Below are 25,709 nucleotides of genomic sequence, written 5' to 3'. Positions count from 1 at the left end.
GTTCCTGATGGGTTTTTTATATAGTTTTAAAATGATGTACATAGGATATTCTAAGTGAAAACATTTCTGTATGCAAACTGTTTATGGTGTTGATCTAGATGGAAAAACTTATTAGTGCGTATAACATGTATGAAAAGAGTTGTAGTCATGAAGTTGAGACATCTACGCTTCTGTGACTTCCCTAGTTATTTTGAGTAGTCGGTGCTGGGACATTATTTGTGACCTTCAAGATGCAGGTCTTCAGCTGCTTTTTTGTGAGCAGTGGTTATTTAGAACTGAATCATCCTGGTGCAGAAGCTGGAAATGTTGCTCCATCTGAGTGGGGCTGGAGGTTCACCAATACTTTGCTAATGAGAGTGTAGGAGGGTGCCATCTCCTGACGAGGCAGGCGTTGTTGGTGCATCTTGAACAATTTGCCAGCAGGCGTGTTGATGGTGATATGCCAGCATCTCGTGCTGTTGTGACTAACAGATAAGGTTAAATTTGTTTGAGGCTGTTGTGCAGGAGTCTGAGATCCACAGGACACCCTTTGAGTCTTGAGAATCTGGTGGTAGCAAATGGGGTACCCAGAAGTGATGGGCCTTGAAGAAGGCAACAGAAGCACTTGGCCACTTGGGGTGAGTGCTTAAGGGTATTCTTCCTGACAACATATGGTTCTTGAGCAATACAGAGTAATTTACAGCAACTGGCAGGCCCTTACCCAAAATGAGGTCAGAGCAAGTCAAGAGCAAGCTATTTTATATGTGTAACTACTGCCACCTTCTTCCTCCCAACTCCTTGAAGCCTCTGGTTTCTCGATTCCTGGATTGTGTTGCTCAGCAGTTTGCTTGTTTACAGTGTTAATAAGTTTGTTCTGTAGAACTGCTGTTGGTATTTCAGAAAGATCTTGAGTTTATTTGTATCCGTATTGGCTGATAGAGGAACTGAATTCTAAATAGGCCATGTTGCCCTGGTTCTGAAGCTTTCCAGGCATGCAGCTGGAGAAGGAAGGCAAATGAGAATGGAAAACCATTAAGCATTTCAGCTGGAGAGTTGGGGGAATTTCATGTAGAGTGGAAGTCTAAGGGTGGGGGTTTGGCCGACTTTTTACATAGTTGACAATTTGTTGTGTATTTGGATGATAAACGAAGACATTCTCCTCCTCCCCATCCCCAAAATCTCAAAGCCGGTGTTCTTTAAACTTCCTTCTGAGTTAGCTTTCCTACAAATCCAGTTGGGAGCATTCAGTCTTATAATTATTAATGCCTTTGACAACTCTTGCCTCTTGTGCCCCCTCTCCTTTTACCTTGGGTTTTTGTTCAACCTGCACGTAGTTGCTGATTCATAAACGTGCTTATTGTTCCCCGTACTTACCTTCCAGCGTGTGAGTAATCCCCATTAATATTCATTGGGTTAGGCATGTGCAAGTGTTGGCAGCATCCAGGCCTTGCGTACTAAGCTTTTTAGATCAGACAGTGTCTTATACAGTATGGCTTCAGGAGGTGAGGTTGATGGCCCTTTGCTTCATGTCTCAGTAGCGCTCAGAACAGAGTTGGTGTGGGAAGACATACCTTTAGTGAAGGAAGATGTGTTGTCCTTGAGGATTGATGTAAAATGCAGTTGGAATTCTGGGCTCACTTGGAGCAGGTTGATGTCCTGTTGATGTTAGTGGGCCAAAATCTATGCTTTTCCACTATGTGATCTCAGACAGACAAGCCAGCAATCGTGTTTGTGTATAGTTGTCTTTGAAAGCATCAGAACTTTTGGGTAGGGGAAATGAAGGTGGTGCAGTAAATATTCATACCAAAATTACCAAGTACAGCTGCAAAGCTGCTATGTAGATGTTTGAGTGTTATTTTAATAAGCACAAAATTATATTCATTTCATTTACTGTTCCTGTGTCTTGTTTGTGTTTGATTTTCTTGTGGATAGCTTTCTTCAGGTGCATCCTTTTGTGGAAAAATAACTTGAGGAAGAGGTAGTTTTGAGACTTGGTTAACTGCATTGTCTTGCGCTTTCAAAGCAATTCTAGAACTGCAAGTTGTCTTTCCCACTTGTGCTGTTGCAGGAAGAGGGGTTGATGGAGTAGATGGGAGCTCTTCAGCTGGAAGCCAGCAGGGGATTGGCAGATGTGGTTTTAGTGACTCGGGAAAGCTTCTTGTGATGCAGTTTTTAAGTCCACTTCAACACTTCATACATGGTCTTGTGAACATTTGCAATGATTTTTAAGGCCTCATTTGCATTTAGGTCATGTTGACAGTCTGTTTCTCAGGTGGTGTGCCAGTGAGTCTGTGTTTAATGGTGGTGACATCAGGTTACCTGAAGGTTTTCTTGGAGGCTCGATGCATCACCACAATGAAAATGCTCAGATATTAACATCACTTGTTAATCTCTAACATGATCGTGAATGTTCTAAATGCTTTTGTAAGAAAGAGCTGTGTTATTTGAGAGCTGGCTTAACCTTTAATTTGAAGATGAGGCAATTTGTGTTTTTAGCGGATTTGCTCTTTCACTTTGTTAAAGGACATTTGGCTTAAGTAGGTGTGGTTAAGAATAATAGGAAAAGCTTAAGTCTTAAACATAAAAACAAACTCACCAAAAGTGAAAGCCTTTAACAGCAGTAACAGTGGGCTTTGCCCTTGTAACTAATGAACTGGGTGCTTGTAAGCTGCTCCCTTGGGTAGATCTTGATTTGGGCACAGCCTGATTTCTAGGAACCATAGAATCACAAAAAGCAGTGCTAACCCCCTCAAAACCACTGCAGAGCTATTCTCAAGAGGGAACTTGCTTTCAATTACGTTGTTTTTATCTTAAAATGATGGGGTTTTCCTTTTTAACCAAAAGGAATACTGAAATCCCACTTTCTTGTTCAGCCTTTTTCTGCTCTCCATACAGTGGTCCTTGGGATGCTCAGGCTGCCTCTGTATTTAGACAGGCTGCTGCAGCTTTCCTTCACTGCTCTGCCATTTGCTGGTGAAATGCAATTTTCTGAGGCTTTGGTTGCCACGAGGGAATACTGGGAAGGGTTGCTTTATCTGTAAGATGCGTGGACTACTTTAGGTTCGGGGTCTGATTAGTCTGCTTAATGGGTTAAAAACCCCAAGCATGTTGAGTAAAGCAAGGCTGACTTGGGTACAGACTGCAGCTGTTAACTTGGGGAGATTTAGTCAGTTATTTTTCTAAATCTCCGGCCTTGAGAATGTGTAGGACAGGCCTTTAAGGTACACGACACTAGCTCATAATTCCAGTGCATTCGTCTGTCACCCTGGTTCCTAAACCTTTCCTGTTTTCCTAGCATCTTTGCAGTAGTTGGGAGTCTTTTGTGGGCTGCATTCCTGCAAGTGGATGAGCAGTGTTCTGACTGAGCAGGAGAAGGCTCCTTGATAAAGCTGGGAAGCGGTTTTGGATGCTGAGGTCAGAGATAATTTCTGACTGGGGAATTTTGGGATTTGGTAGGATATCAAGAGTATTGGTATTAACATGAAAATCGGTAAATATATGAAGGAAATCTTCATCTGGGGAAGCTGGTGGCAGTCCTGTTCTGTACAGCATTGTTTGGCTGAAACCTGTATGTAATGTGTGCTGGGCTGGGAAAAGTACCATCTGTTAATATTAAGCTGTTTTTCAGCCTCCAAGTGGATGTTCAATGCTATGCTGTGCACACACAATTACACAAAATGTCATTTGCCAGGGCATATCCCATTATGTTATCTGGAGTGTCCAATCTTCGTTTAATTTTAGAGCTAACTCTAGAAAATGCATTAAGTGCTGGAAAGAGCCACGTTTTGGTACTGAAACTTGACTTTTCTGGGGCTTCTGATTTCTTCCTTTCTGGGGATAGCCAGCAAGTAAAGGCAGACTGGTGAAACAAGGGTTGCAGCCTGGTGGAGACCTGGCTGCAGCAATGAGCATCCTGTGCTCCTGTGTAAGGAGTTTCAAACCACTACACAGCTCAGCATCTCTGGAAAGTTACATTCTTTTTTTTCCTTCTGCAAGTCTGCATTGCAACAATACAGCACCGAGTTTATTGGTTTTGCTCTGAATGTGTTTGGCTTTCTCACGGCTGCGTGAGCCAGATTGTATCTGGGGGCTTTAGTAGCTGATGCAGGGAATCCACATAAAATAGTCTGTGAATTCATCCCAGCAAATGCATTTCCGTGTGTACATTTATGCATGGAAAATTTTAATAGGGGCTGCTTTTGTAATGAGAAGCACTTTTTTTTTGAAACAAGTCTCTATATTGAATATAAATGGAGTTTTAAAGACAGTTCTCTCTTATCAAAATAATTTGTCTTATTCCTACAATGTTTTTAGGAGAACAATAAAGTAAAAAAAAAAACAAACCAAACCTCAAACCCCTAAAAATAGTTTTCTCTTGCTGAAGTGTGATTACATACGTTATTGCTGTTGTGTAAGACACGAAACTCAGTAATCACTAGAGCCATTTTGTAGTGTAATACATAAAAAGTATTTTATGGTGAAATAAAAGCTTGTGAAAGATAGTAAATATGCCATAGTTATAGCTTTACAAGTTCTGGGAATAATTCCCTGTTTCTACAACAGTGACGGGAGGCGAAGTTGGATTGTGGGGGCTTTACAATTTCTGACCTTGTAAATCAGATCATGAGACTTTGGCCTTTGATTAATTCTGCCTTGTATCAGGTGTTGAATGGGATCTGCATTTTGTGTGAAGTTAAGTATTAAAAAGGCTTTATTTTCTAGATCTGTTTGAGAAAATCACTTAAGGTGTGCTTAGTTTTCGTAATGATTTCTACAGAGCATTGTTAGCTTGTGGAGGAGAGCCTCGTTTGGCTGGCTTATCTGTGGTCTCTGTTTTCTGCTGTCTTCGTCTGTTTTCCCGTTTGCGTGGGGTGCACTGTGGAGACGAGCTGCCCTTTTGTGATGGTGATGTTAGGGGACCTGTTCTGTAAATGCACCATTCACGCATGAAAAATGGTACATCTTAAAAAGTGATGGAGTGCAATATACTGGTTTAAGTGATTTCTTTGGCTTTCTTTAGTGTTACAGAATTTTCATCTAAATGTACTTTCTGTGTTGTTCTGGCTGCTCCTCTCAGTAGCCTGATCTTGTGCAGACCTTGTAGTGGTGGTAAGGTATTGTACAGTCACTGCAAACTAAAGAACATTGGAGCCGTTTCTGCGATGCCCCCTTCTGCTTTGTAGAAGATAAGCAGTAAGAAAGTGCCTGATAAGACAAATAACTCTACATTCCTTTAATAGATCCTTATGTTAAGGACTACTTTCAGTGTGCCTCAAAATGACTTAAGTTATGCCTCTTCCAAAATTAAATGAATTCTGATGTGAAGAAATTACATGAAGCACAGATATCCAGTGTTACTGACTTATTCTGGCTAACAAAGTTGTTATGAGCGTTGGTAAGTAAAGATGATGAATAGGTATGGCAAGTTGGAGCAAGTCCGGAGGTGGCCACAAAGATGATCTGAGGGCTGGAGCACCTGTGCTATGAGGACAGGCTTGGAGAAGAGAAAGCTCCATGGAGACCTTGTAGCAGCTTTCCATTACCTGAAGGGGCTACAGGAAAGGTGGGGAGGGACTTTTTACCAGGGCATATAGTCATAGGACAGGGGGGAATGGCTTTACATTGGAAGGGGGAGGATTTAGATTAGATGTTAGGAAGAAATTCTTCACAGTGAGGTGGTGAGGCACTGGCCCAGGTTGCCCAGGGAAGTTGTGGCTGCCCCATCCCTTGTGATGTTCCAGTCTAGGCTGGATGGGGCCTTGAGCAGCCTGATCCAGTGGGAGTTGTCCTTGCCCATGGCAGGAGGCTGGAACTGGATGGGCTTTAAGGTCCCTTCCAGCCCAAACCATTATATGATTCTGTAATTCATTCTGTGTTGAGAACCTGTAACACGTTATCCTTGTCTGGTTGTTGGGCTGCAAGGTACACCAGTGGCTCGGCATTTCCCAAAGTATTTCTGAAAGCTCTTGAAGAAATAAAAGTGTTCTTGAGTTCTGTTGTCCTGTACAAAAGTAATTTAGGGAAGTGAGTCTTTACGCTCCAGCAGTTTCTTGTGGTCTGTGGGTGTTTTAATAAGTGCCTCTTAAATATGTATATCTGCAGCCCTCTGAACATCAAATCTGGTTTTGGCAAAAAGCTTATTCATATCATGGAGCTCACTGAACTTATGAGTCTTTTTTCTTTTTAAAATGTCTGACTTCAAAGCAAATGCTTTCTGGTTTTTTTTATTGTAATTTTATACCAGCCTGGAGACATTTACAGGTTTTTTTTTTAAACAGGAATTACCCAAAGACTGGTTTTCATTAAGCGTGGGTTAATAATCATGATCAAAATAATGAAATATATGTTTCCCTATAGCTTTTCCTCAGATCAAGAGCAGGATTTAAATAAAGTAACTTTGAGCCCTTGAAAGTTTTGTGTTGCTGATATCTGATCTGCGTTTTTGGCTGGAAGTGGCATCAGGGAAAAGCTGTTATTCCAAGTCTCCTAGACAGCTCCGTGTTCATTAAGAGCTTCATTACGAGTGAACCTGCTAATACTTAGGCTAAGAATGCTCATTTCATACTTGTATACAATTTCAGCTTCAAATAATGCTTCTAAAAATGGCTTTATTGAGAGAAGCTTTCTTTGCCACCTGCCTTCTGTATAATTTCAGTTCAGCTGTTTTGTGGATGGCTCAGCTGCACATCCAGTATCACTGATGTGAATTGCTCTGCCTTAGCTTCCTGGTGGAAAGAAACATCACAGAGGTTAAGTGTGAGAATGCAGTTAATGGAATGACCACTTCTGAAGGATTGGTCAACTTAGATAAGAGAGAAATGCTGTGTATTCAGAGCAGGATTGTGAATAATAATAGTTTGTTAACGAGGTAGAAGGCAACTCCAGAGAAGGGTGATGAGGCTGGTGAAGAGCACAAGCATTATGAGGAGCAGCTGAGGGGAGCTGGTGGTGTTTAGCCTGGAGAAAAGGAGACTGAGGGGTGACCTTATTGCTCTCTGCAACTGCCTAAAAGGAGGCTGTAGCAAGGTGGGGGTTGATCTCTTCTCCCTGATAGTCAGTGACAAGACAAGGGCAAATGGCCTCACTATGCACCAGGCGAGATTTACGTTGGATATTAGGAAGAATTTCTTTGCTGAAAGGATTGTCAAGCACTGGTGCAGGCTGCCCAAGGAGGTGGTTGAGTCACCATCTCTGGAGGTGTTTAAAAGACCAGTAGATGTCATACTTAGACATGGTGTAGTGGCAGACTTAGCAGGGCTGGATCAACAGTTGGATTTCCTTATCCTAGAGGTCTTTTCCATCCTGTGATTCGTTGTAAGCACTGCTCTTCCTGGTGAGAATAAGGTGGCATACTATGATGGGGTAAAAAATAGGTCATAGGCAGTTAGATGTGTTTCCCTGAGCTCTCGTGGGCTTGGGTTGAGGACAGAATTTAACACTGCTTCCAGCCTGCCTTGCAACTCCAGTATTCTGAGAGCTCTGGGTCAGCCAGCTAGAGCTTGAGGTCTCTGCTTTGTAGCGTTGGTGGAGCCGTGATGAACTTTGTGGACATCCAGGGCGGAGAGGTGGAGTGGGCGGCTGAGAGAAGTGCCAGCAAACTGCTTGGACTTCCTCTGCGAAAATGATTGTGAGAATTGCCTGTTTTGCTTTGATACAAAGTCAATTTAGTAGAGATTATCCTCGCTGCTAGTTAGAGTTTGCATGAAAAATTCTGTGCTGCATAAAGAAATGTTCAAAAAAGCATTTTTTACCTGTAGTGATGTGGCTGTTGCTGCTCTAGTAAAATACATCTGGGCTTAGCATATCAGTTAGAACACAGAAACTGAAGATCAGGATGTTTGCTGAGCCAAAGCCAGGGCTTTGGCATGACCAGGTATGCAGTAATCCGTAACTAAAAATGAATACCCTTAGCTCTGTTCTGTGTTTAGTTTGTCAGGTGAAGAATTTGCTTCTGAACGCTTTACCAAGACATGATATTCTTTTTTTGCTGCTTGTAGATCTGAAATGGAAACATTCTAAATTTTAACATGTGCAGTACTAATGCTGTTTGCAGGCACTGAGCAGAAAGCCTGTTTCTGGGTTTGCAGTGAGTGGAAAATGTCAGACTGGATGTTGTATGCCTCGCATCTTCAGAGCTGATGCTCTAAGAGAATGGGAACCCAAAGAAGTGTAGTTGTAGTTAAAATTGCTATATTGTGTTCTGACATGGGTTTGCAAAGTTTGTCCTCAGAGACTGAGTACTGTAGAGATGTCAGTTTAATTTCATGTGAAAAGTTGTTTGGGCACTGGCACAGGCTGCCCAGAGAAGCTGTGGCTACCCCGACCCTGGAGGTGTTCAAGACCAGGTTGGACGGGCAACCTGATCCAGTAGGAGATGTCCCTGCTGATGGTGGGGGGATTGGAACTGGATGGGCTTTCAAGTTCCTTCCAATCCAAACCGTTCTCTGAGTATAAAAGCAATAATGTATTGAGGACATCTGAAGAGAGTTTCTGTCACTCAAAGCAAATTAATACGTGGCTCTGAATGCTATGGCAGAGCAGATCATGCATTATGGAGCCATAAATGACTTGTCAAGTTACAGCTTATTTTCCTTAGAACTTTTGTTCAAAGTGATGGTTCTTCACAAATTAGTCTCAATTTACATGTTCAGAACACTGGTAAAATGTAGTTTTTACATTCAGAGGGGTTTGAAGCAGACAAGAGTGAAGCTCATCCCGAAGGACAGAAAAAGCTGGAAATGCAGTACTGGCTCCAGCATTGTACAGACAATGCAGCCTGCAGAAACAGGAATGATTTTTCAGAGTTAGTGCTTTAAAATACGTGTTGCAAACTAAAGCTAATATTAAGTGCTGTGAATGTATCACAGAGCTGTATCTTCCTGTTATATTTTGACAAAAATAGGCTACCGCCTGGCATAGAGAAGAAATACAGGAAAGTCTGCAGCCTCTCCCAGTGGCTCAGTGCTGATGGGCTTTGTAATTACATCTGTCTGACTCCATCTGTACCCTACTCTGCTCGAGGTGGGATTCCAGATTAATTGTATGACGGAGGCTCCTGGCTTATAACTTGATCTTAATTAGAATTCACAATCCACTTTACATAAAAATATCTAAAAACTCTTTTAGGAAAGAACACTGATTACAGGGCAAAGGAAAATATTTTGATCTTTCTGTTTTCATAATATGGGAATAACCTAAGTGTATATAAATATATCCCCATGCCATCTGGTTTAGTTCTCTTTTCATCTTGTTCTTGACTTCAGTCATCTTTCTTATTGCTCATTGCCTTTTTAATTAGGAGGGAAAAGCAAGTAGAAATGACTTTACTGTGATCATAGCAACATTTCAAAGATTGAGTGCTATGAGAAATAATCTCAAAGTATAGAAAAGCACTTACTGCTGTTGAACGTAGCTCTGATATTAGTATGAATATGCTAAATCCCTTAAAGCTGGGTGTATAATTTTAGATTGGTTCAAAAGATGATTGCTGGTTTTAGTCATCAGTTTTAAAGCAGTAAATCTCAGCTTAGTATAAAATGTATTAATCAAAGTAACAACCATTACAATTTGAGTTTTTGCCAACGAGAAACAAATCTCTCCATTCTGGTAGCAGAGAATTCTCCAGTCTGGGAGCTGATGAATTCTTCAAGGGCGTTTTGAGTGCTGCTTGGTTGCAAAAACCTTTGCTAGCAGGAAGCTGTTGAGGTGCTTAACAATGTGCTCATGGATGAGAGAGGGATCTGGTGAGTGAGCTGAATGAGGTAGAGTTTTGTAGCCCAGTTTGTGAAGCTTCTGCTGTCATTTGTGAGACGTGCCGTCAGGTGTTGTCTTGAACAATCCCCAGTGGGGTGTTTTTGTAAGGAGTTGTATCTTTAATTGTTCATACCTTACCTATCAACCTGCAAGGCTTTGCTCAGTATCTTAACACCTTTTTGCCATCTGTGTGCAAAAAGTTGTGCTGATTGCACTTTCTAAAGGGAATATTGTACTTCGTTGCTGTGGCTTGAGTGCCTTGGATGGCATGGGGTGTGATTTTGTCTTTGTTAGTTACTCCTAAGCTGCTCCTTCCCTTCCTCAGCAGCGTCTCATTTCACGTGATTACATGGATCTTTAAGGGAAAGAACCACCATATCTGTCCTTTACAGACTAAAATTATGTTCCGTGTGTGTTAAGGCTATTTTGTTCGTCTTTGGAATTGCACTTCAGTTTTGCAGTAAGCTTTATGCAGAGTAAAAATGATGGTGTAGTTATTTTTCTGGATTTGGGGGGAATCTGAAAGCTGGTTTTGCAAAGAAGCCAGTGGTACTGCTTTATAAAGTACAGAAATTCAGCTGAGTTACCTCTCAGCTCTTGTAACTTTATACCAACACATCCTGATTGTCTGCTCAGGTCATGGCCAGCCTTCATCATTCCACAGACCAGTGTAGGGAACTGGGCCAACTGGTCCAGCTGCCACCCTGGCGCTGGCTTGGAACCACAGCCTATTGTGCGCCAGGCTGGTTGGGCTGCTGAAGGAGCAGGGAACCTGCCAGCTGGCCTCCTCTGGACTCGCCGTTCGACAAAGCATGCAGTTTAGGTTCCATTTCCAGCAGCAGCACAAAGTCCAGGGGATATCTGCGGCGTGTGTTGTTTGGCTTTGACTGTGAGGGTGTCTGCTCCAAGCTGTACGCGCAGCTTGCAGTGCCTGCAGTGTGTCTGTGTTTCCTGGGTGGGTCAGCAGATTCAGACTTTGCAGTCTGTGTTCCCATAAGACGTTCTGCTGATGTTGTACTGTGTACCAGTCATGTTTCTTGTCAGAACTTAGTAGGATATGAGGTGGGTATTGTGTTGTTTGGGCTTTGTTTTTTAACTGCTTCTCTTCAGCAACTCCTGGATACAGACTTGTACTCAAGTATAATTAAACCTAATTGTATGCCTTCCCCAGCCCTGTATGGATAAACCTCCTGATATCAAGAATAACTTTTTAAACAGAATAATGTTGCTACATGCATGCTGTCTCATGAATCCAAGGATTTGGAAAACCAGTTATTTGGGTGGTTTTGGAGATGTTGCTTTGTGAGAACATTGCCAAACGGGAAACATATGGACTATTTTGGAACTCTTATCTAAACTGATTTGCATGGAAGACAAGAATCCGTGTTGCATTTATTCAGACATTGCTTCTAACAGTGTGATGCTGATTTTATATCTTCTTGAATACAAATACATTTTGCAGCTTGATTAATGGAGTACCAGTAATACTTGACTGCTCAGCGTACATACTATGATTTCTTTAGCTCCCTCCCAGCAGTAACTTGTGTTTCTAAATAACAGGAACTGAGAGAAATTGTTTGTTATATATGCATAGAACTGATGTTGGTCCATGTACAGTGCTTGGAAAAGTGGTGTGACTGCTTCTAAGAGCACATCCCTTGGGCTTTTTCTGGATAGTTTGTTTTTGCCTTGTTTTTAAAGCTTGCATTAACTCTAACTTAAGGCTTATTTTGTTTTATGAGCATTTGCTTGCTGGTTCCACTCACCCCGAAAGCAGTGCTGGAGAGTGCAATAAATAACACAGTGACACAGTAAAAATAAAAATCAAGTGTTACGCAGGCAGCACTTGAAGCCCAGTGATAATGGCTGTGATTATTAAGCAAACTTGTCTGGCATTAATCACAGACTTGTTTGCAGAATGCAGACCTGATGAGGTAGACAGTAGCAACGTGATGATGACAGAGCTTTCCCGCATTGGGAGGACTTGGGAGCAGCATATATTAGATACCATCTGTAGGATCAACCTGTAATGTTTTGGAGCTGAGATGGAAAATGAGTTGGAAGAGATCAGAAGCAGGAATGTGTTACTGCAAAGCTGCGCTGAAAGGTATTGGAAAGCTGAGTGGTAGCATTGGAGCTGAGTAGCTTTGTGGGCTCTGTCTTGGCTGTTCTTTGGGCTTTTTGCTTGGGTTTGGAAAGGGAATGGGAAACGCGTATGAAGAATTTGGAGTGATTTTTTTTTTTTTTTTTTCCTTTTATTCTTCCTTTATGCTACCCTTCTCTCTTTCTGAGTGGTTTGATTATAGCATTGATCTACAGCTTGAACAGCACATTGACATATCTTGGCTGTTCTTTACGATGGTTTGGGTGTACAATACAGAAAGTTGCTGTTCACAAGTGGGAACTATTATAATTGAAATGAATTGTCAAAATTCCTTTAAAGAAGGAAAAAGATTTTTACTGGCGAACACCTGATGTCCAATGCAGATGTCACCTTATGCAGTTCCTGGTCGAAATTGTTTAAGTGAAGAAGTTAACCATTCTGAGACTGAAATTGGGCTTTTTGGTGACTTGATTGTGGCAGCGTTGTAACCCACTTCCTTCTTCCAGGGCTCAGTAGCATGGGGAGCTCTTCAGCCAGAGTCCCAACTGCCCAGACTTTGTGTCGTTGTTGTGAGAACTATTAAAAGGCACATGTGGGGGAAAAGAATTATTTTTTCCTTCACAGAAAAATATGTGGGGTTTTGGTTTCCCCTCCATGTAGGATATATGTATTATAGCCGTATATGTGCTGTGGAGTAATTCTTTCTTGAGCCTTATCATGCTTTTAGCTTTGTATGTACCAAAATCACAGTTTGTCAGAAAGAAAAGGTCCTGCTAAGTGTGATCTGGAAGTTCTGGATGTGCAAGTGTGACATAGCAGTTGATACCTTCTTCTGTGTATACTTACGGATAGAGGATACAACCTTACCAGCACCTGCAGCTGAAAACCCAAGGCATTACAGACATGGCTTTTCACAACTATGGCTTTCTCCAAGTGACTTCTGTATTACCATCCTCAGACGTTGCGTGTTTATTTCTGTACACCACCACTTTCTGATTTGTTTCATTTGTGCTTTTCATTTGTGTTTCCTTGCAGAACCTGGAAATCTCATAAGAAGGTTTGTATTGGTGGTGGTGTTGGTAACAAAGACTTGAGTTTTCAGCTGTGGAATCAAATGGAAATTGCCATGGTTTGTGCTCTCTTATTTTCTATGGAGCAAAGGGGTATTAATGTGTAGAAGGTGGTTCATTGTCACAGAGTTGGTTCCGCACAGTGTGTGTTGATGGGGCACAGCTGAAAGCGTCAATCTGGATTCCTATCTCAACATTCTTTGGAATGTTGAGTTTTCTCTTCAGTGGCTGTCACTGCTGCTGCTTTGCTAGATGTTGCTTTTACTTGGATCTGCTGTGAATTTGTGTAAGTGAGAATTGTGCCATATGTATGTGTGAGGAACCATCTTAAGTCCAAAGCTGCCAACATCTGATTCCTGATGAGTTCTGAACCTCGCTGGCCTTGCAGGCAGAAATGAGTGGGCAATCATTTAACCTGTGCCAATATTCTTCCTTCTTGTGGTAAGCTGAGGAACCAGTGAGGTAATTTATTAAAAGCACATAAGTAGCGGCTAGAATCCTTTCATCTTGAAAACAAAATGATGCTGGTCTCCTGTGTCCAAATGTTTAGTGATTAATAGTAGTGGTTAGTATTTGACTTTTGGAATGCTCACGGGGTTCAGCTTGAAAGCAGCACGGAGGAGGTAGGTGCTGTAGCCAGGCAGGATGCTTTCTATGTCTTGTTTCATAGAACACACTGATGCAGGTTTCCAGGACAGGGATGTTGCTTGGCCAGCCAAAAGGCCATGGTAGCTCAGATATTCAAGGTTGAATTTTTCTCGTCATGGCTCCCCTTTCTGTGTGGTGTTTCCAGATGACATAGCCAAACAGCACTGGAGGCTCTGCTTTTCAATGGGGAGACTTCTAATGTTTTTAAAATAAAACAGGTTCCAGATCTTCTTGGATGCAAACTGAGCTCGGTTTTGGATTGTAAAGCCTCTCCTGTATGCCTGGGAGGGTGCTTCTGCTTGATTTATCTTGGATAGTGTCAGAGACTGAATAGTTGGCTCCTGTGTTCTTGACCTGTGAAGCTGGTGGCAAGGCACCAGCTTCATTGCCTTGTGAGGTGGTTGAATTGCAAAGAGAGTTTGCATGGGTGGGGCAGAGACATTAGCAGCTCTCCCTCATTTTATCTTTTTATTTCTTCTAGTAGCCCACCCGAAGAAGCAGCTTTGTTATATTATTTATTACGTTACAGGGTGCTGATGCTTGTGCTTGTTTCTTGTGCAGGGGAATGACAGGCAGCTCTGCTTGGGTGCATGGAGAGGGTTTGCATGGAGTGCAAGCTGTTTGTTTTCCTAAGTGTTAATTAATCCCTTCTCTCTCATATTTTGTCCAGGGGATGGAGAAAAGCATAATTCATGAAACTGAAAAATAAGTGGATATGACTAGTGTCCACATTTCATATCTCTTGGGATACGTTGGTGGATACATACAGAGAACATGCTAAAAAATGGATTAAATCCTGCTGGTTTATCCCATCATCCTCACATGGAGGTTGTCTGGCTTTGTCTTTGATCAAAAAAGTCTGGACCTATCTGAAACTCTATAAAGATTTAAATTTCTCTTCTGGGGTCAGAAGCAAATTTTTGCTGTCAGGGATCTCTACAATAATTTTTTTTTTTCCTAACTTTTTCAAATTTCTGTCTCCATTTTGTGCTTTTTTTTTTTTTTTTTTTTGAAGGACTGATTCAACATAAGTGTCACGAATTATACAGCAAATTTACCTCGTTTCCTTGTCTGTTGTCTTCCTCACTGCCACTCTTTTTTTTTTCTATTGAAGGCATCAACATTTTATTGAAGTGTTCCTTCACTAGTACACATTACATTAAAATGTGCAGCAGTAGTCTAGTGACTTGAATTTTGTGTAAAGATAGGATGTAAATTCTTCTCAGAGTAAATCTCTGTTACTTCGTGGCTAAAGAGGAAAATATCTACAGCAATGTATAGAGAGGGCACGCTTAGAAATGCCTTTCTAATTTAGAAACATCAGTCCATGAGTTCATTCTCCTATGAAGGGTTTTGAACAGATGTTGCTAGGAAAAGAGGGATTTTTACAGACATTTCTGTCCAGCACTGTGTTTAACAGCTGAAGCTCAAATGCTGTGCGTGATGGGACGACAGACAACTGCGAACTGGCAGACATCTGGATTTGGGGCTTCTTTACTGATGTCTCTGGCCTCCGGCAAGTCACTTAACTTTTCTAAATCTAAACCTACTCAGAACTTGTCACACTAAATTAGAATCGGCCTGACCTGCTATTCTGTCGCCAGTACTGGGTTTTATTCGGTGTTTCAGAGAAAGGTGCCCAAGTCCTTGTTCATGTGTGACATGTTCTCAGTTTATTCTTAATCAATTAGAACTGAAGGATGGATTAAGCACTGAAGTATCTTCTTCTCCAAACCCACACTTTTAATTTTAATATCTTAATATTCTATGAATGTGGTAAGATGTTTTATAGAATTGTAGATTTGTTTGGTTGGAAACCCTTGAGATCATAGAGTCCAACCGTACCTGTCAGCTACTAAATCATGTCCCTGAACCCTTCATCTGCCCATCTTTTTAACACCTCCAGGGTAAAAGGAAGATAGTGGGTTTGCCCCCTCTGTGAAGCTGCTATAGGCTGAGCCATTTGGGAAATCAGAATTGTAAATTTTAGCAGCTTGATTATTTTTAAAAGCCATTTAATGTTCCTTCAGTTTTCACGGTGGGCTAAAAATAAGAATTTTGTACTGTAGGGCACGGTATAAAAGCAGCTGTAGGTGTGCAGTATAAGCCATGTTTAGAAGCAGATGGGGGAAGAGGCAGCAAACTTATGCTGTGACCTCTACTGCTGTTTTAACTTCACTGCTGAGTTTGTACCTGTGTTCTTGAAGGTCCTTAAAGGTAAATGACTGGGAGACATCTGAAATAGTGATGGAAGCAAATACCCAATTCGGGGTTTTGCATGAGGTCAGGATTTAATGTCACACGAGTTCAAAAAAAATGGCATTGTCTTATGGATTCTGACAAAAGTGGCTGCACAGGCTGCCAGGAAAAGAATAACCTCAGAGACAGAGCATGGTGCATCCATGGGAGCTTAAGCTCCTTGGGCAGTTTTGTTTGTCATAAAGGCACTGGGAACATTGTAATCTGGGTCATTTCCAGTTCTAATCAAACTTTTTTGCTTCCCTGCAGCAAGTAGGAGTCCTGCCAAAGTCAGTCGGGTTTGGTGCGTGGAGATGTGGATAAACAAATGTTTGTCACGCTGCCCTCATCCGGTGTATTGGACAGCCATCCGAAAAGTCGTTCACTGGCAAGAAGTTAAATGAGCTGGCAGCTACTGCCCTGGGAAGGGAGGGAGGAGGAGGAGCAGGGTTTAATTAATAATGAGAATTCACAGCAGGGGAGCACGGAGAGTTGTTCCTTGTCATCCTGAAAAGCAGAGGTGTACCAAAAGATATTTGTGTGGGCAGAGTGCGCCTCCAAGGCTCAGTCCTGCAACAAGTTGAGTGTTCCTACTTAGGAATCGTGCTGAATTTAGGAGTCAGCTGTACTGCAGATGTTAATGCAATCTGTAAAGATGGGTGACGGGCCAAGAGCTGTGTGGACCAGAGCACTCAATGTCTTGTGGGATGAAACACCTAATGCTCCCTGAGTTAAACTCTGGCTCTTAACACATGGAAACAGGTTCAGTTTACCTACCTCTCCAACTCTGTGCTAAGGTGTGTGTCTGAGGGAGCCACTCCTTCACGGTAATGTAATTTATGCAGCTGATTTTGTCAGATGAAATAGCCTTTTTTCAGTTGAATTATAATTATGATTTTGTAAATATTTGAGAAAATTTGGCAAAAAAGTAAGGAATTGAAAGCATGTGTGCAATGAATTTTGGAAAGCTTGGGTCCCTGTATCTTGCTTTGCCCCTGCAGTCCCTTGGATACACTGGGCTTTGGAGCCAGGAGCAGAGCCTGGGAATGTGTGTGTGTTTGTATGGAGGAGGATGAGAAGGCAATCCTGACACTGAGCTTATCTCTGCATAATGAGGTTTGAACAGTGTGTTTTTCTCAGTACTTCAATAATCTAGCATTTAATCGTTGAAGAAATTTGATCTTTTGGGAAGCTTTCTTAGGAGGTGCCAAGTACAAGCCTGGTTTGGAGGCTTTACTTTGAAATCAGCTGGCTTGTCTGGTTTAGTTCTTGAAGTACAGGTGATGCTCAGTGTTACTGGGCTTTGAGCAACCTGATCCAGTGGAAGGTGTTCCTGCCCTTCCACTGAGAGGCAGGGTGGGTTGGTTACTGGGTATTCTTTAAGGTCACTTCCAACCTAAACCATTCTGTGATTTCTATGATTCGTGCTGTTTTCACAATTCAAAGGTTAGAAAAGCAGAAGAGAGAAATGTTGTGTTTTAATTTTCTGCTAATAGTTAAATCCCATCAGTCGCAGTTGGAAGTTGCGGATTAGGATATTGCTTGGTCAGACAGTTGGTGTTGTCTTAGGACGTGTAGATTTTTCTCTATCTCCTTATACCATCATCTTTCTTAACAAGGAGAATGTACCTCACTGTTTCTGTGTGGATTTGATGTGCAAGATGGAGACAAACCAGAACCCAGTTCCTCTGCTGTCCCCAGAGATGGCTACCACAGTTGAGCAACTCATTCCTCTCCTGAACTGGCAAGTTTAAGTGGCCTTCCTGTCATCTGACTAATAAAGACAGTAATCGCTTAAGGAAATTCAACTTGCTGTCATTGTTGAAAACAGAAGGAAGTGGGCTTCTTAAGATACTCAGGTAGCAGACTCTAAATCCCTCTACGATACCAAAGCTGTTTAATACAGCCAGGAGCTGATCCAAAGCTTCAGTCTGGATGAGGAAAGAAGAGATGTCCCGAAAGCTAGGATGCTTACGGTCTTTGTCCGCTCTATAAGAAGATTTTCTTGTGCTTGAGTCCCCTGCAGTTTTGAAGCAATCTTTGTACATGTTGTCTGTCATAAACATGTCCTACTTTGTTTAATATAGTGATCTGCTTGCTTCAGCTTCCCCTCTGATTCCAACCCTTCTAGTCCAGACTGCAAGAAATACTGGAAATCGTATGAGTTTAGAATATGCAAAGAGGTTGATTTTATTAATGCAGGAATTATTTTGCTTTCAAGAAGCAATAATGAAATATGAACGCATCTTAAACTATGTGAAATTATGTGAAAGTTTGCTTTTGCCTAGACATCGCTTCTTTTATCGAATTTGGGTATTTATCATTCTTTGTTAAGAAACAAGTGCACCCCATTAAAGTTGGGGTCCATGTCAGTTTTACCAGCTGAAAATCTGGTCCCACCTGTGTTTATGGTTTTAATTCACTTTGCAGTTCTGCTTGTGTTGTGAGTAAACTTCTCTTGTGTCATCACATCTTGTCTTTCCTTCATCTAACACAGTGGGAGTTACAGATGTTGTGTTTTCTCACAGTAAGAAGTAGATGAGGTGAGCAAAACCTAGGATTTCTTTCTTATTTTCTTTCTTTTATCTATTTCAAAGCTAGATTTGTGCATTTAATCTAATGCTCATTTTCATCTTTTATTTCTTAATTTCAAAGAGAGTGGAAGAAGCAAATATTGAAATATGGGAAGGTGGCCTGTAGGAAAGGCAGCTCTTGGAGGTATTGAAGCTGTCTTGGAGCTTGGCTCCAAGAGATCTCACATCCTGGCTGGTGCTCAATAGGGACAGGATATCAAATCACTCCCATACATAATCACTCCTTGTTTATCCTGTTTGTGAGGGGTGGTGGAGCTGGTTAGCTTGTAAGGCTTTGAAGTAGGACCTGTTTTTCTAGTTCTTCCAGTAGGTAAAGTCTAGTGTACTTCTTAAATAACTGAACTAAAAGGCGACTCTGTCTATCGATCTATTAATGTGTGACAAACCTTGCTGCCGTCAGGAGCAGCAGACAGCATCACGGGTCCTTGCTTTTGGTGTCAGATACTGAAAGCTGCAAGTGGGTGCAAGCAAAATTGATGTAACAATGAAAAGATATTTCCAAGTCTAAAGGACTATTGAGAATACAAAACAGTTACACGGTGAAACAGGCACTGGTTTTTATAAAAAGATAAGAAAACTAAGCAGATTTTGACTTTTGTCCCAGGTATTGCTCATAGTCTTCATACTGTAGGGATGAAACTGTTTATACTTAATATGAAATAACCATTGTGTTAGTTCGGTATTTACTGTTTTATCCAAAAACATTTCCTACTTGGTGCACAGTGCAATGTTAAGTTACAAATTACACCTTTCCTATTAGATATTTATGCATTATGTATTTTCTCTTTGGTTCAGTGTGTTTGGCATCTGCAGTATCAAGAAAATGAAGGATTAGCTTGGTTTGGGGAAGAGGACAAGAAAAAAAGCAATACTGTCTTTATTTTTCTGATTTTAGGGTCTACCTACAGCGTGCTGTCCATAATGCCTTCTGATTCTGAAAGCAGCAGCTCTTTGAGCAGCATCGGTGAGTAAAGTATTCATCCAACAACTTCAGGAACATGTCCTTTGGGAGCTGGGAGAAGCAATTTTTAAGGTTGCCTTTGGGAAAGTTAGTCATAAAATCCCAGTTATTGAACTGTGGGATGTAACCCTGCTTCTTCACCAGGAGAAAGCATACCCATTTTATGCAGTGGTTGCCAATAGAATCTGTGATGTTTGGATACGTTACATGATGTAACTGTGCTTTGAGTTAACAAAATTAAGTAAAAATGGCTAAGTTAGGCTCATAGAGTATAAAAATACATATAGGTGTGTATATATGTGTATGTATCTAGGTTGATGTGAAAATTTTAGTCAAGAGTCTAAAATAGTGTAGAAATTAAATATATTAGTAGTCAAGTCATAGCCTTTTCAACTTTTTGGAAGCCAGCTGCAGGCTTCAGCCCTTTTTTTTGCCCTGGATGCAATGAATTGCTTCGTTTTCACTGGTTTTAAAGTAATTGGGAAAGCGAAAACACAAACCCAAAAAAATTAGAGGTAAAAGAAATGTGGACAAAATGCCTCTAATAACAAGATGAACATGGAATAGCTGTATTCGCTGTCACTTTTCCTCTTCTTTACTCCCACAAATAACTTCTGTTGTGAAACCCATGTAAAAGTCATTTCCCTTGGACAGGGAATGTAGGCTACTGCATATTTAAAGTTCCAGAGTTGTGTCACGCTTCCGTAGGCTTCCCTGGCAGCACTAGGCGAGTCCCTTGTCTGTTTAAGGATGTGGGCAGGCATCTGCCGCAGCCACTGAGTGAACTTTTAACTGCAACGTGCAGGAACACAATTTTAGGGCTGACTGAACTGTGTGCTGAAAGTATGGGAAGCTGGGATGTGTTAGTTTGATTCTTATCAAGATGACGCTTGTACACTGTTACCTGAAGGAAGGGTGTGACTTAATGTGCTTTTAACAAATTTGGGCTGGAAAGAGGAAGAAAAAAGTTCCTACATTTTTAGGACAACCAGACTCAAAAGGAGCCTTTCAAGGCAGGAAGTTGTTCTAAGGTGAAATCCAGTGAGTTTGTGTCATCATGGGATGAAGTGATGCTTGAGTTGTAGGAGAGGGTGCAGGTGGTCTTTTCTGGTTCCCTGCTGCTGATTTTAAAATGGAAAGGCACACTTAAACCTGTTTTTTTTTGCAATTTTTGTAACTTTGAGCAGTCTGTATCTGACCTTTGGGAATTCTGGCAGTAAAGGTGGGTAGATGAACTGCTGGCATTTGCCATCAGGGAAAGAATTCTTCCTTTAACAGTGATCGCTTGCAAACTGCAGATACAGGGCCTTTATTTTCTATTTTATTATTTTTCTATAGCATCGTACTTTCTGCAAATGTGGAATTCCTGTTTCTGCACACTTACATAGCATTTGGTATTTTACTTCTGAGGCATCCCTTATTCGCATATGTGAGTCAGGAGGAAATTCTTTCCAAACAGTTGTCTTTTCATTTTTAAAGTTCATCCTGAATCCTCATCTGTGCATTTTACCTATAACTCTTCCCTTGGAAGTGTTTTATGTCTCTGGCGAGTGCAGTGATCCACGTTATTTATAAGCTAAAAATAAAGTGACCCACTATTAAACCATACTTAGGATCTGATATTCTGCCCCATCCCTGGAGGTGTTCAGGGCCAGGTTGGATGGGGTTTTGAGCAGCCTGATCCACTGAGAGGTGCCCCTGCTTGTGGCAGGGGGTTGGAACTGGATAGGCTTTAAGGTCCCTTCCAACCCAAACCATTCTGTGATTCTCTGATTCTCCGTTGTTTTATTCAAGTGATTAAAGTGAGTTAGGTGTTTAATATTTAGTATGCTAACAGCCAAGGGAATTTTGTTTGAAGCTGCCATGTTTGGTTTCTAGACTGGTTATAGACTTGTTATTGAGTATCACTTTTCGTCCAGCTGTTTGCTTTCCTTTACATCTTGTTTGGCAAGACAATATTTTTAATGTGATCCGGTATCAATAGCAAAGTTTCTTTGCTTAATAACCAACATAGAAACAATCCAGGGATTGGGCAGCCATAACTTCCCTGGGCAACCTGTGCCGGTGCCTCAGCATCCCCATTGTGAAGAATTTCCTCCTAATGTCTTGGCGAAATCTTCCCTCTTTGAATTTAAAGCCACCGCCCTCATCCTATCACTACATACCCATGTAAAAAGTCCCTCCCCAGCTTTCTTGTAGGCTCCCTTTCAGTACTAGAAGGCTCCAGTCTCCCTGGAGCCACCGTATCCTAATAGAGATGTTTGCAAGTTATTTCAAAACTGCACTCAGATTATTTTAATATTGACTCGTTGAATGACAAATCATCATAACTGAAACCATTTGCATGCCAGCTCCCCGAAGGCTTCCTATGACTTCTTTGAATGGAATCCCAACAAATCCAGAGCTGCAATAGCGTTTCAGGAATCTCACATACATGTTTACCCCACTCCATCCACATCCCACTGGAATATGTTTTCACAAGGGTAATTCTCTGCAGTGGAAATGAGAAGTTTACCCTATGAAATTAATGTGTCAGTGAAGGCAAATAGCTCATGGTTTGGAGACAGTGTAGACTTTGGAATGTGTCCAGTTTGACATAGACATTCAATGGACATATGCATGTCTATAAAGGAATATTTTCTTTTCCCCACTCACATGGAGCTTCCTCATGGGCGAGAAAAGGGATGTATTTTATTATTCCTGAGTTCAAACCACTGGGTTTTTTTAATACTTAACAAGGTTTTATTTCTGGTATTTATTTCTACCTTGCTTCTGCTTGTCCAGCAGCTCAGAAACACATTGACAGGTTTGACCTTGCAGAAGAAATGAGAAAGGTATTGGGGCCACTAATTTAGCCCAGATAAAGCAGCAGAGAGTGACTGTTAGCATCTTCTATTTAGGAAAGATAATGCAATCTTTCATTTGTAGTCTTTGTAGTTTGTGAAACTAATGGGAGAAGGGTATGTCCGTGTGCTTCATGTGTTCTTCCCAATCTTAATCACCCTGGCTATTGTTGGAGGTGCCTTCTGCTGCCAGTGTTCTTAATTAAACACTTTTCCTGAAATACTTTCAAGTAAGCCAGGATGTTGTGAAATTGAGATGATTCTCTGTTTTGCAGCTATCCAGGGTTTCTGAGTTAATTTATGGAGCTGATGTATAGAACAGTGGGCTCATTTTCCATTAAAAGACCCTGATCTAAGAAGTAAGCTTAAATATTACTAAGCCAACTGTTCTTAGTGGGTAGTTCTGAGAAAACATGGGCTCAGGCTCAGTCAAATAAGTAAAATGTGGTCTTAGGATCTGAAAAGGAAGAGGGGAAAAATGGGAGAATATCATTTTATCACTGTATAAATCCGTGGAGGGCCTGAGTCTTGGATATGTTCACAGGTCAGGTTCTCCTGTTGAAAGAACTGTGCTGCGAGCGCAGAGAAGAGCAGTGTGGATGAAGAATTGTGGAGCAGCTTCTGCATAGGAACAACTGGCTGTGCTGCGGTTCTCTCAGTCGTCAATAATGTCGTAGTCCTGATGTAAGAAGAGAGCAAGGAGTGGTGGAACTTGCGTAATGTGACTCAGAGAAGAGTTTAGGGCTGATCTGTGCAGAGTGTCATCCGAGCTTTGTTTCTCTTTCCCTGCTTAGGTGGACTTGCAGGGCATAAGGGGTGCAACTTCCGCTTCATCTACATGTGGTAGAATAAGCAGTTGAGTGGCAGCCAGATTTCCTTCGTGGGCATTGGAGAAGACACTCCTCTTTGCAGGTTTATCTGCCTTACCCATAGGTGTATCTGCCTTTCTTTTTTCATGTATGTATGTAGATGAAAACACAAAGCGATGAGTCATTGCTCTTCACAAGTTCTTCTCATGTATTTTCATCACCATTTAAAATTAGCGTACATATTTTTATACAAAATATATTTATATAAATATATTTATTTTTATACAATATTTTGGGGGTTTCCCCTTATGCTTTCTTTGTTTTCTTTCCTATATATTAATAAAGTCCATGCTGTGCATGTTAAATCATTAGTTTTGATGGTCCTGAAGGCAAATATTCCCTGTTTGTTTCCAGAAGAGATACAATATAACCTGCTGTAATCCCAGAAACCCACTGCTGTGCTTCAGCCCCACCTTCTTCACCCCAAAGGAACAAATCCTCATTAAATCCATGTCCTCTTCTGTATTTCCTCTCTCTTTGCTTTTGGCTGGTGACAAAGGTTTTTGTGTGTAGATAGAATCATCTTTCATCTGCCCAATCCCTGTGCCCGACGGACTGTGAATGGAGCAGCAATCCTGTATCTCTGACATCAGAATAATCCTTTATGGAGATGTAGTGCTTGGCGTGCCCAGCACAGAACCACAGTGTCACTGAGGCACTGGTTATAGACCAGTAACACAGCTGTATGCGACAGGGCTGGCTGGGCTCCCTCTTGATCAGTCATGAAGCGAACAGGGAATAAAGAAGACCCCCTGGACCTGTAAGGAAAGATGGAAGGATAGCGTGCTTAAAGTTTATTGGCAGGTCAAACGCCACCCTACTTGGAGAATTCTACAGTCTGAAATCATCCCACTTGTTTGCTTTGGGAAGCAGTAGCACAGAGTTGATACTACTTCTGTGCATCTCTTGATTATCTACATGCCATGTATAGAGTCACAGAATGGTTTTGGTTGGAAGGGACCTTAAAAGCCCATCCAGTTCCAGCCACCCTGCAGCCCCCCCACACTGAATCAGGCTGCTCAAAGCCCCAGGGAACCTGGCCTTGAACACCTCCAGGGAGGGGACATCCACAACTTCTCTGGGCAACCTGTGCCAGTGCCTCACCAACCTCATAGTGAGGAATTTGTTCCTAATGTCTAATTTCAATTTTCCTCCTTCCAATTTAAAAACATTCCCGCCTTGTCCTATCACTCCATGCCCCTAAAAGAAGCCCCTCCCCAGCTCTCCTATAGCTCCTTCAGGTACTGGAAGGCTGCTCTAAGGTGTCCTTGGAGCCTTCTCTTCTCCAGGCTGAACAGCTCCAACTTTTGCCGCCTGTTATCGTATGGGAGGTGCTCCAGCCCTCTGATCATCTTTGTAGCCCTCCTCCAGACCCGTTCCAGCAGTTGCATATCCTTCTTCTATTGGGGATTCCGGGACCGGACACAGGACTCCAGGTGCAGTCTCATGAGAGTGGAGTAGAGGGGGAGAATCCCCTTGCTCACCCTGCTGGCCATGCTTCTTTTGATGCAGCCCAGGATGAGGATGGCCTTCTGGGCTGCAAGCGCACATTACCTGTTCATGTTGTTCAACCCAAACCATTGTATGATTCTATGATTACTTTTTAGTAGGGGGATTCCTGTCTGTGCCACCACCATCGGCACTGCAATTTTATGCCTTTTTCTTGCAGCCCTCAGGTAGTTACATAGGTGACTCCACCATAACTGACAGTATTTCCTTGCCAAGGCTTTGTTAGCTTATCAGCCTGATAGACTATTTACAGACAGCTTTTCACTACTTGCAGTTCAAGTTACCTAATCTGAGGGCCTTATTCCAAAGCAAATGTGTGTGTTTGTGCGTATGTGTCCATCCCATCAGATGACAATTCCTTTCCAACTATGTGTAGCCCTGTTTTGACAATTGTTCTTTTATGCTGCTGTGATTTCAGTTTATTGCTTCACACTTTCTCCAGCTGGGTCTAACAAAGGAATTGGTTTCACTATTCATAGGAAGACTTCAGTTGCAGGTGTGGTTTGTGATGCTCTTGCAGGCAAAGATAAACACTCTTGTCTGAAAAACTGATGTATTTGTTCCCCTCTCCCTACCAACAGCCTATAAGAAAGTGTTGTTTTCTTTATTTCTTTTTTTTTACTAACACAAACACAAATTTGATGTTTGGTAAAACTATTTCAACGGTTCACCATATGGACAAAGGTGACAGTGGCCACAAATGACTGACAAAAGGTGCTAGGACCACTCCTGGGATACCCCATCAGCATCCTTGCCTGTACTGCAGTGGTTGCCTTTGGCTCAGCAAAGTTCTGGCAGTACTTTTTGAATTGCTATGTCTGGTCTTTTCCCTCCCCGCCTTGTGATTTTTGAGGATTGAGTTGTAGATTTTCAGTTATCTTGATCTTTCTAGAACCACTCTTTGTTCTTTCTAAAGCCTTAAACTTACTCAAGTTGGAAGTTTGTTTTACCTGCTAGTACCTTTGTTTAGCTTGTTCTATTCTGCATTAAAACAAATGCTGATGTGCTGCCTGTTCTTTTGTCCTTGCGTGTTACGTGATCCTCCCTGCTTTCATAACCTGTTAGATTCTCTGTCTGTCAGATGAAACTGTTTCCGCAGTTCATTATTTTATCCCTCCATTCACTTCCCTCACTGACTGCT

General features: G+C 41.7%; 1 protein-coding gene across 6 annotated transcripts in view; it reads left to right on the top strand.

The window, feature by feature from the left end:
• DLG5 (discs large MAGUK scaffold protein 5) overlaps positions 1 to 25,709 on the top strand; it is an 89,999-nt gene that overhangs the window by 7,460 nt on the left and 56,830 nt on the right. For 2 of the 6 annotated variants that reach the window (XM_054071149.1, XM_054071147.1), the window contains exon 2: positions 19,282 to 19,350. The exons of 2 other annotated variants lie outside the window; for them this stretch is intronic. In XM_054071149.1, coding sequence (XP_053927124.1) covers positions 19,282 to 19,350 — 69 coding nt within the window. Of the gene's footprint in view, positions 1 to 9,662; positions 9,723 to 11,796; positions 11,840 to 19,281; positions 19,351 to 25,709 lie in introns of those variants that run through there. 2 more of the 6 variants (XM_054071152.1, XM_054071150.1) reach the window with 2 other exon arrangements.

This window comes from Cuculus canorus, chromosome 7, assembly GCF_017976375.1.
Source record: "Cuculus canorus isolate bCucCan1 chromosome 7, bCucCan1.pri, whole genome shotgun sequence".
In the NCBI taxonomy this organism is placed as follows: Eukaryota; Metazoa; Chordata; class Aves; order Cuculiformes; family Cuculidae; genus Cuculus; species Cuculus canorus.
Note: the sequence above shows the minus strand (reverse complement) of the source record. Positions and strands in the feature narration are given on the sequence as shown.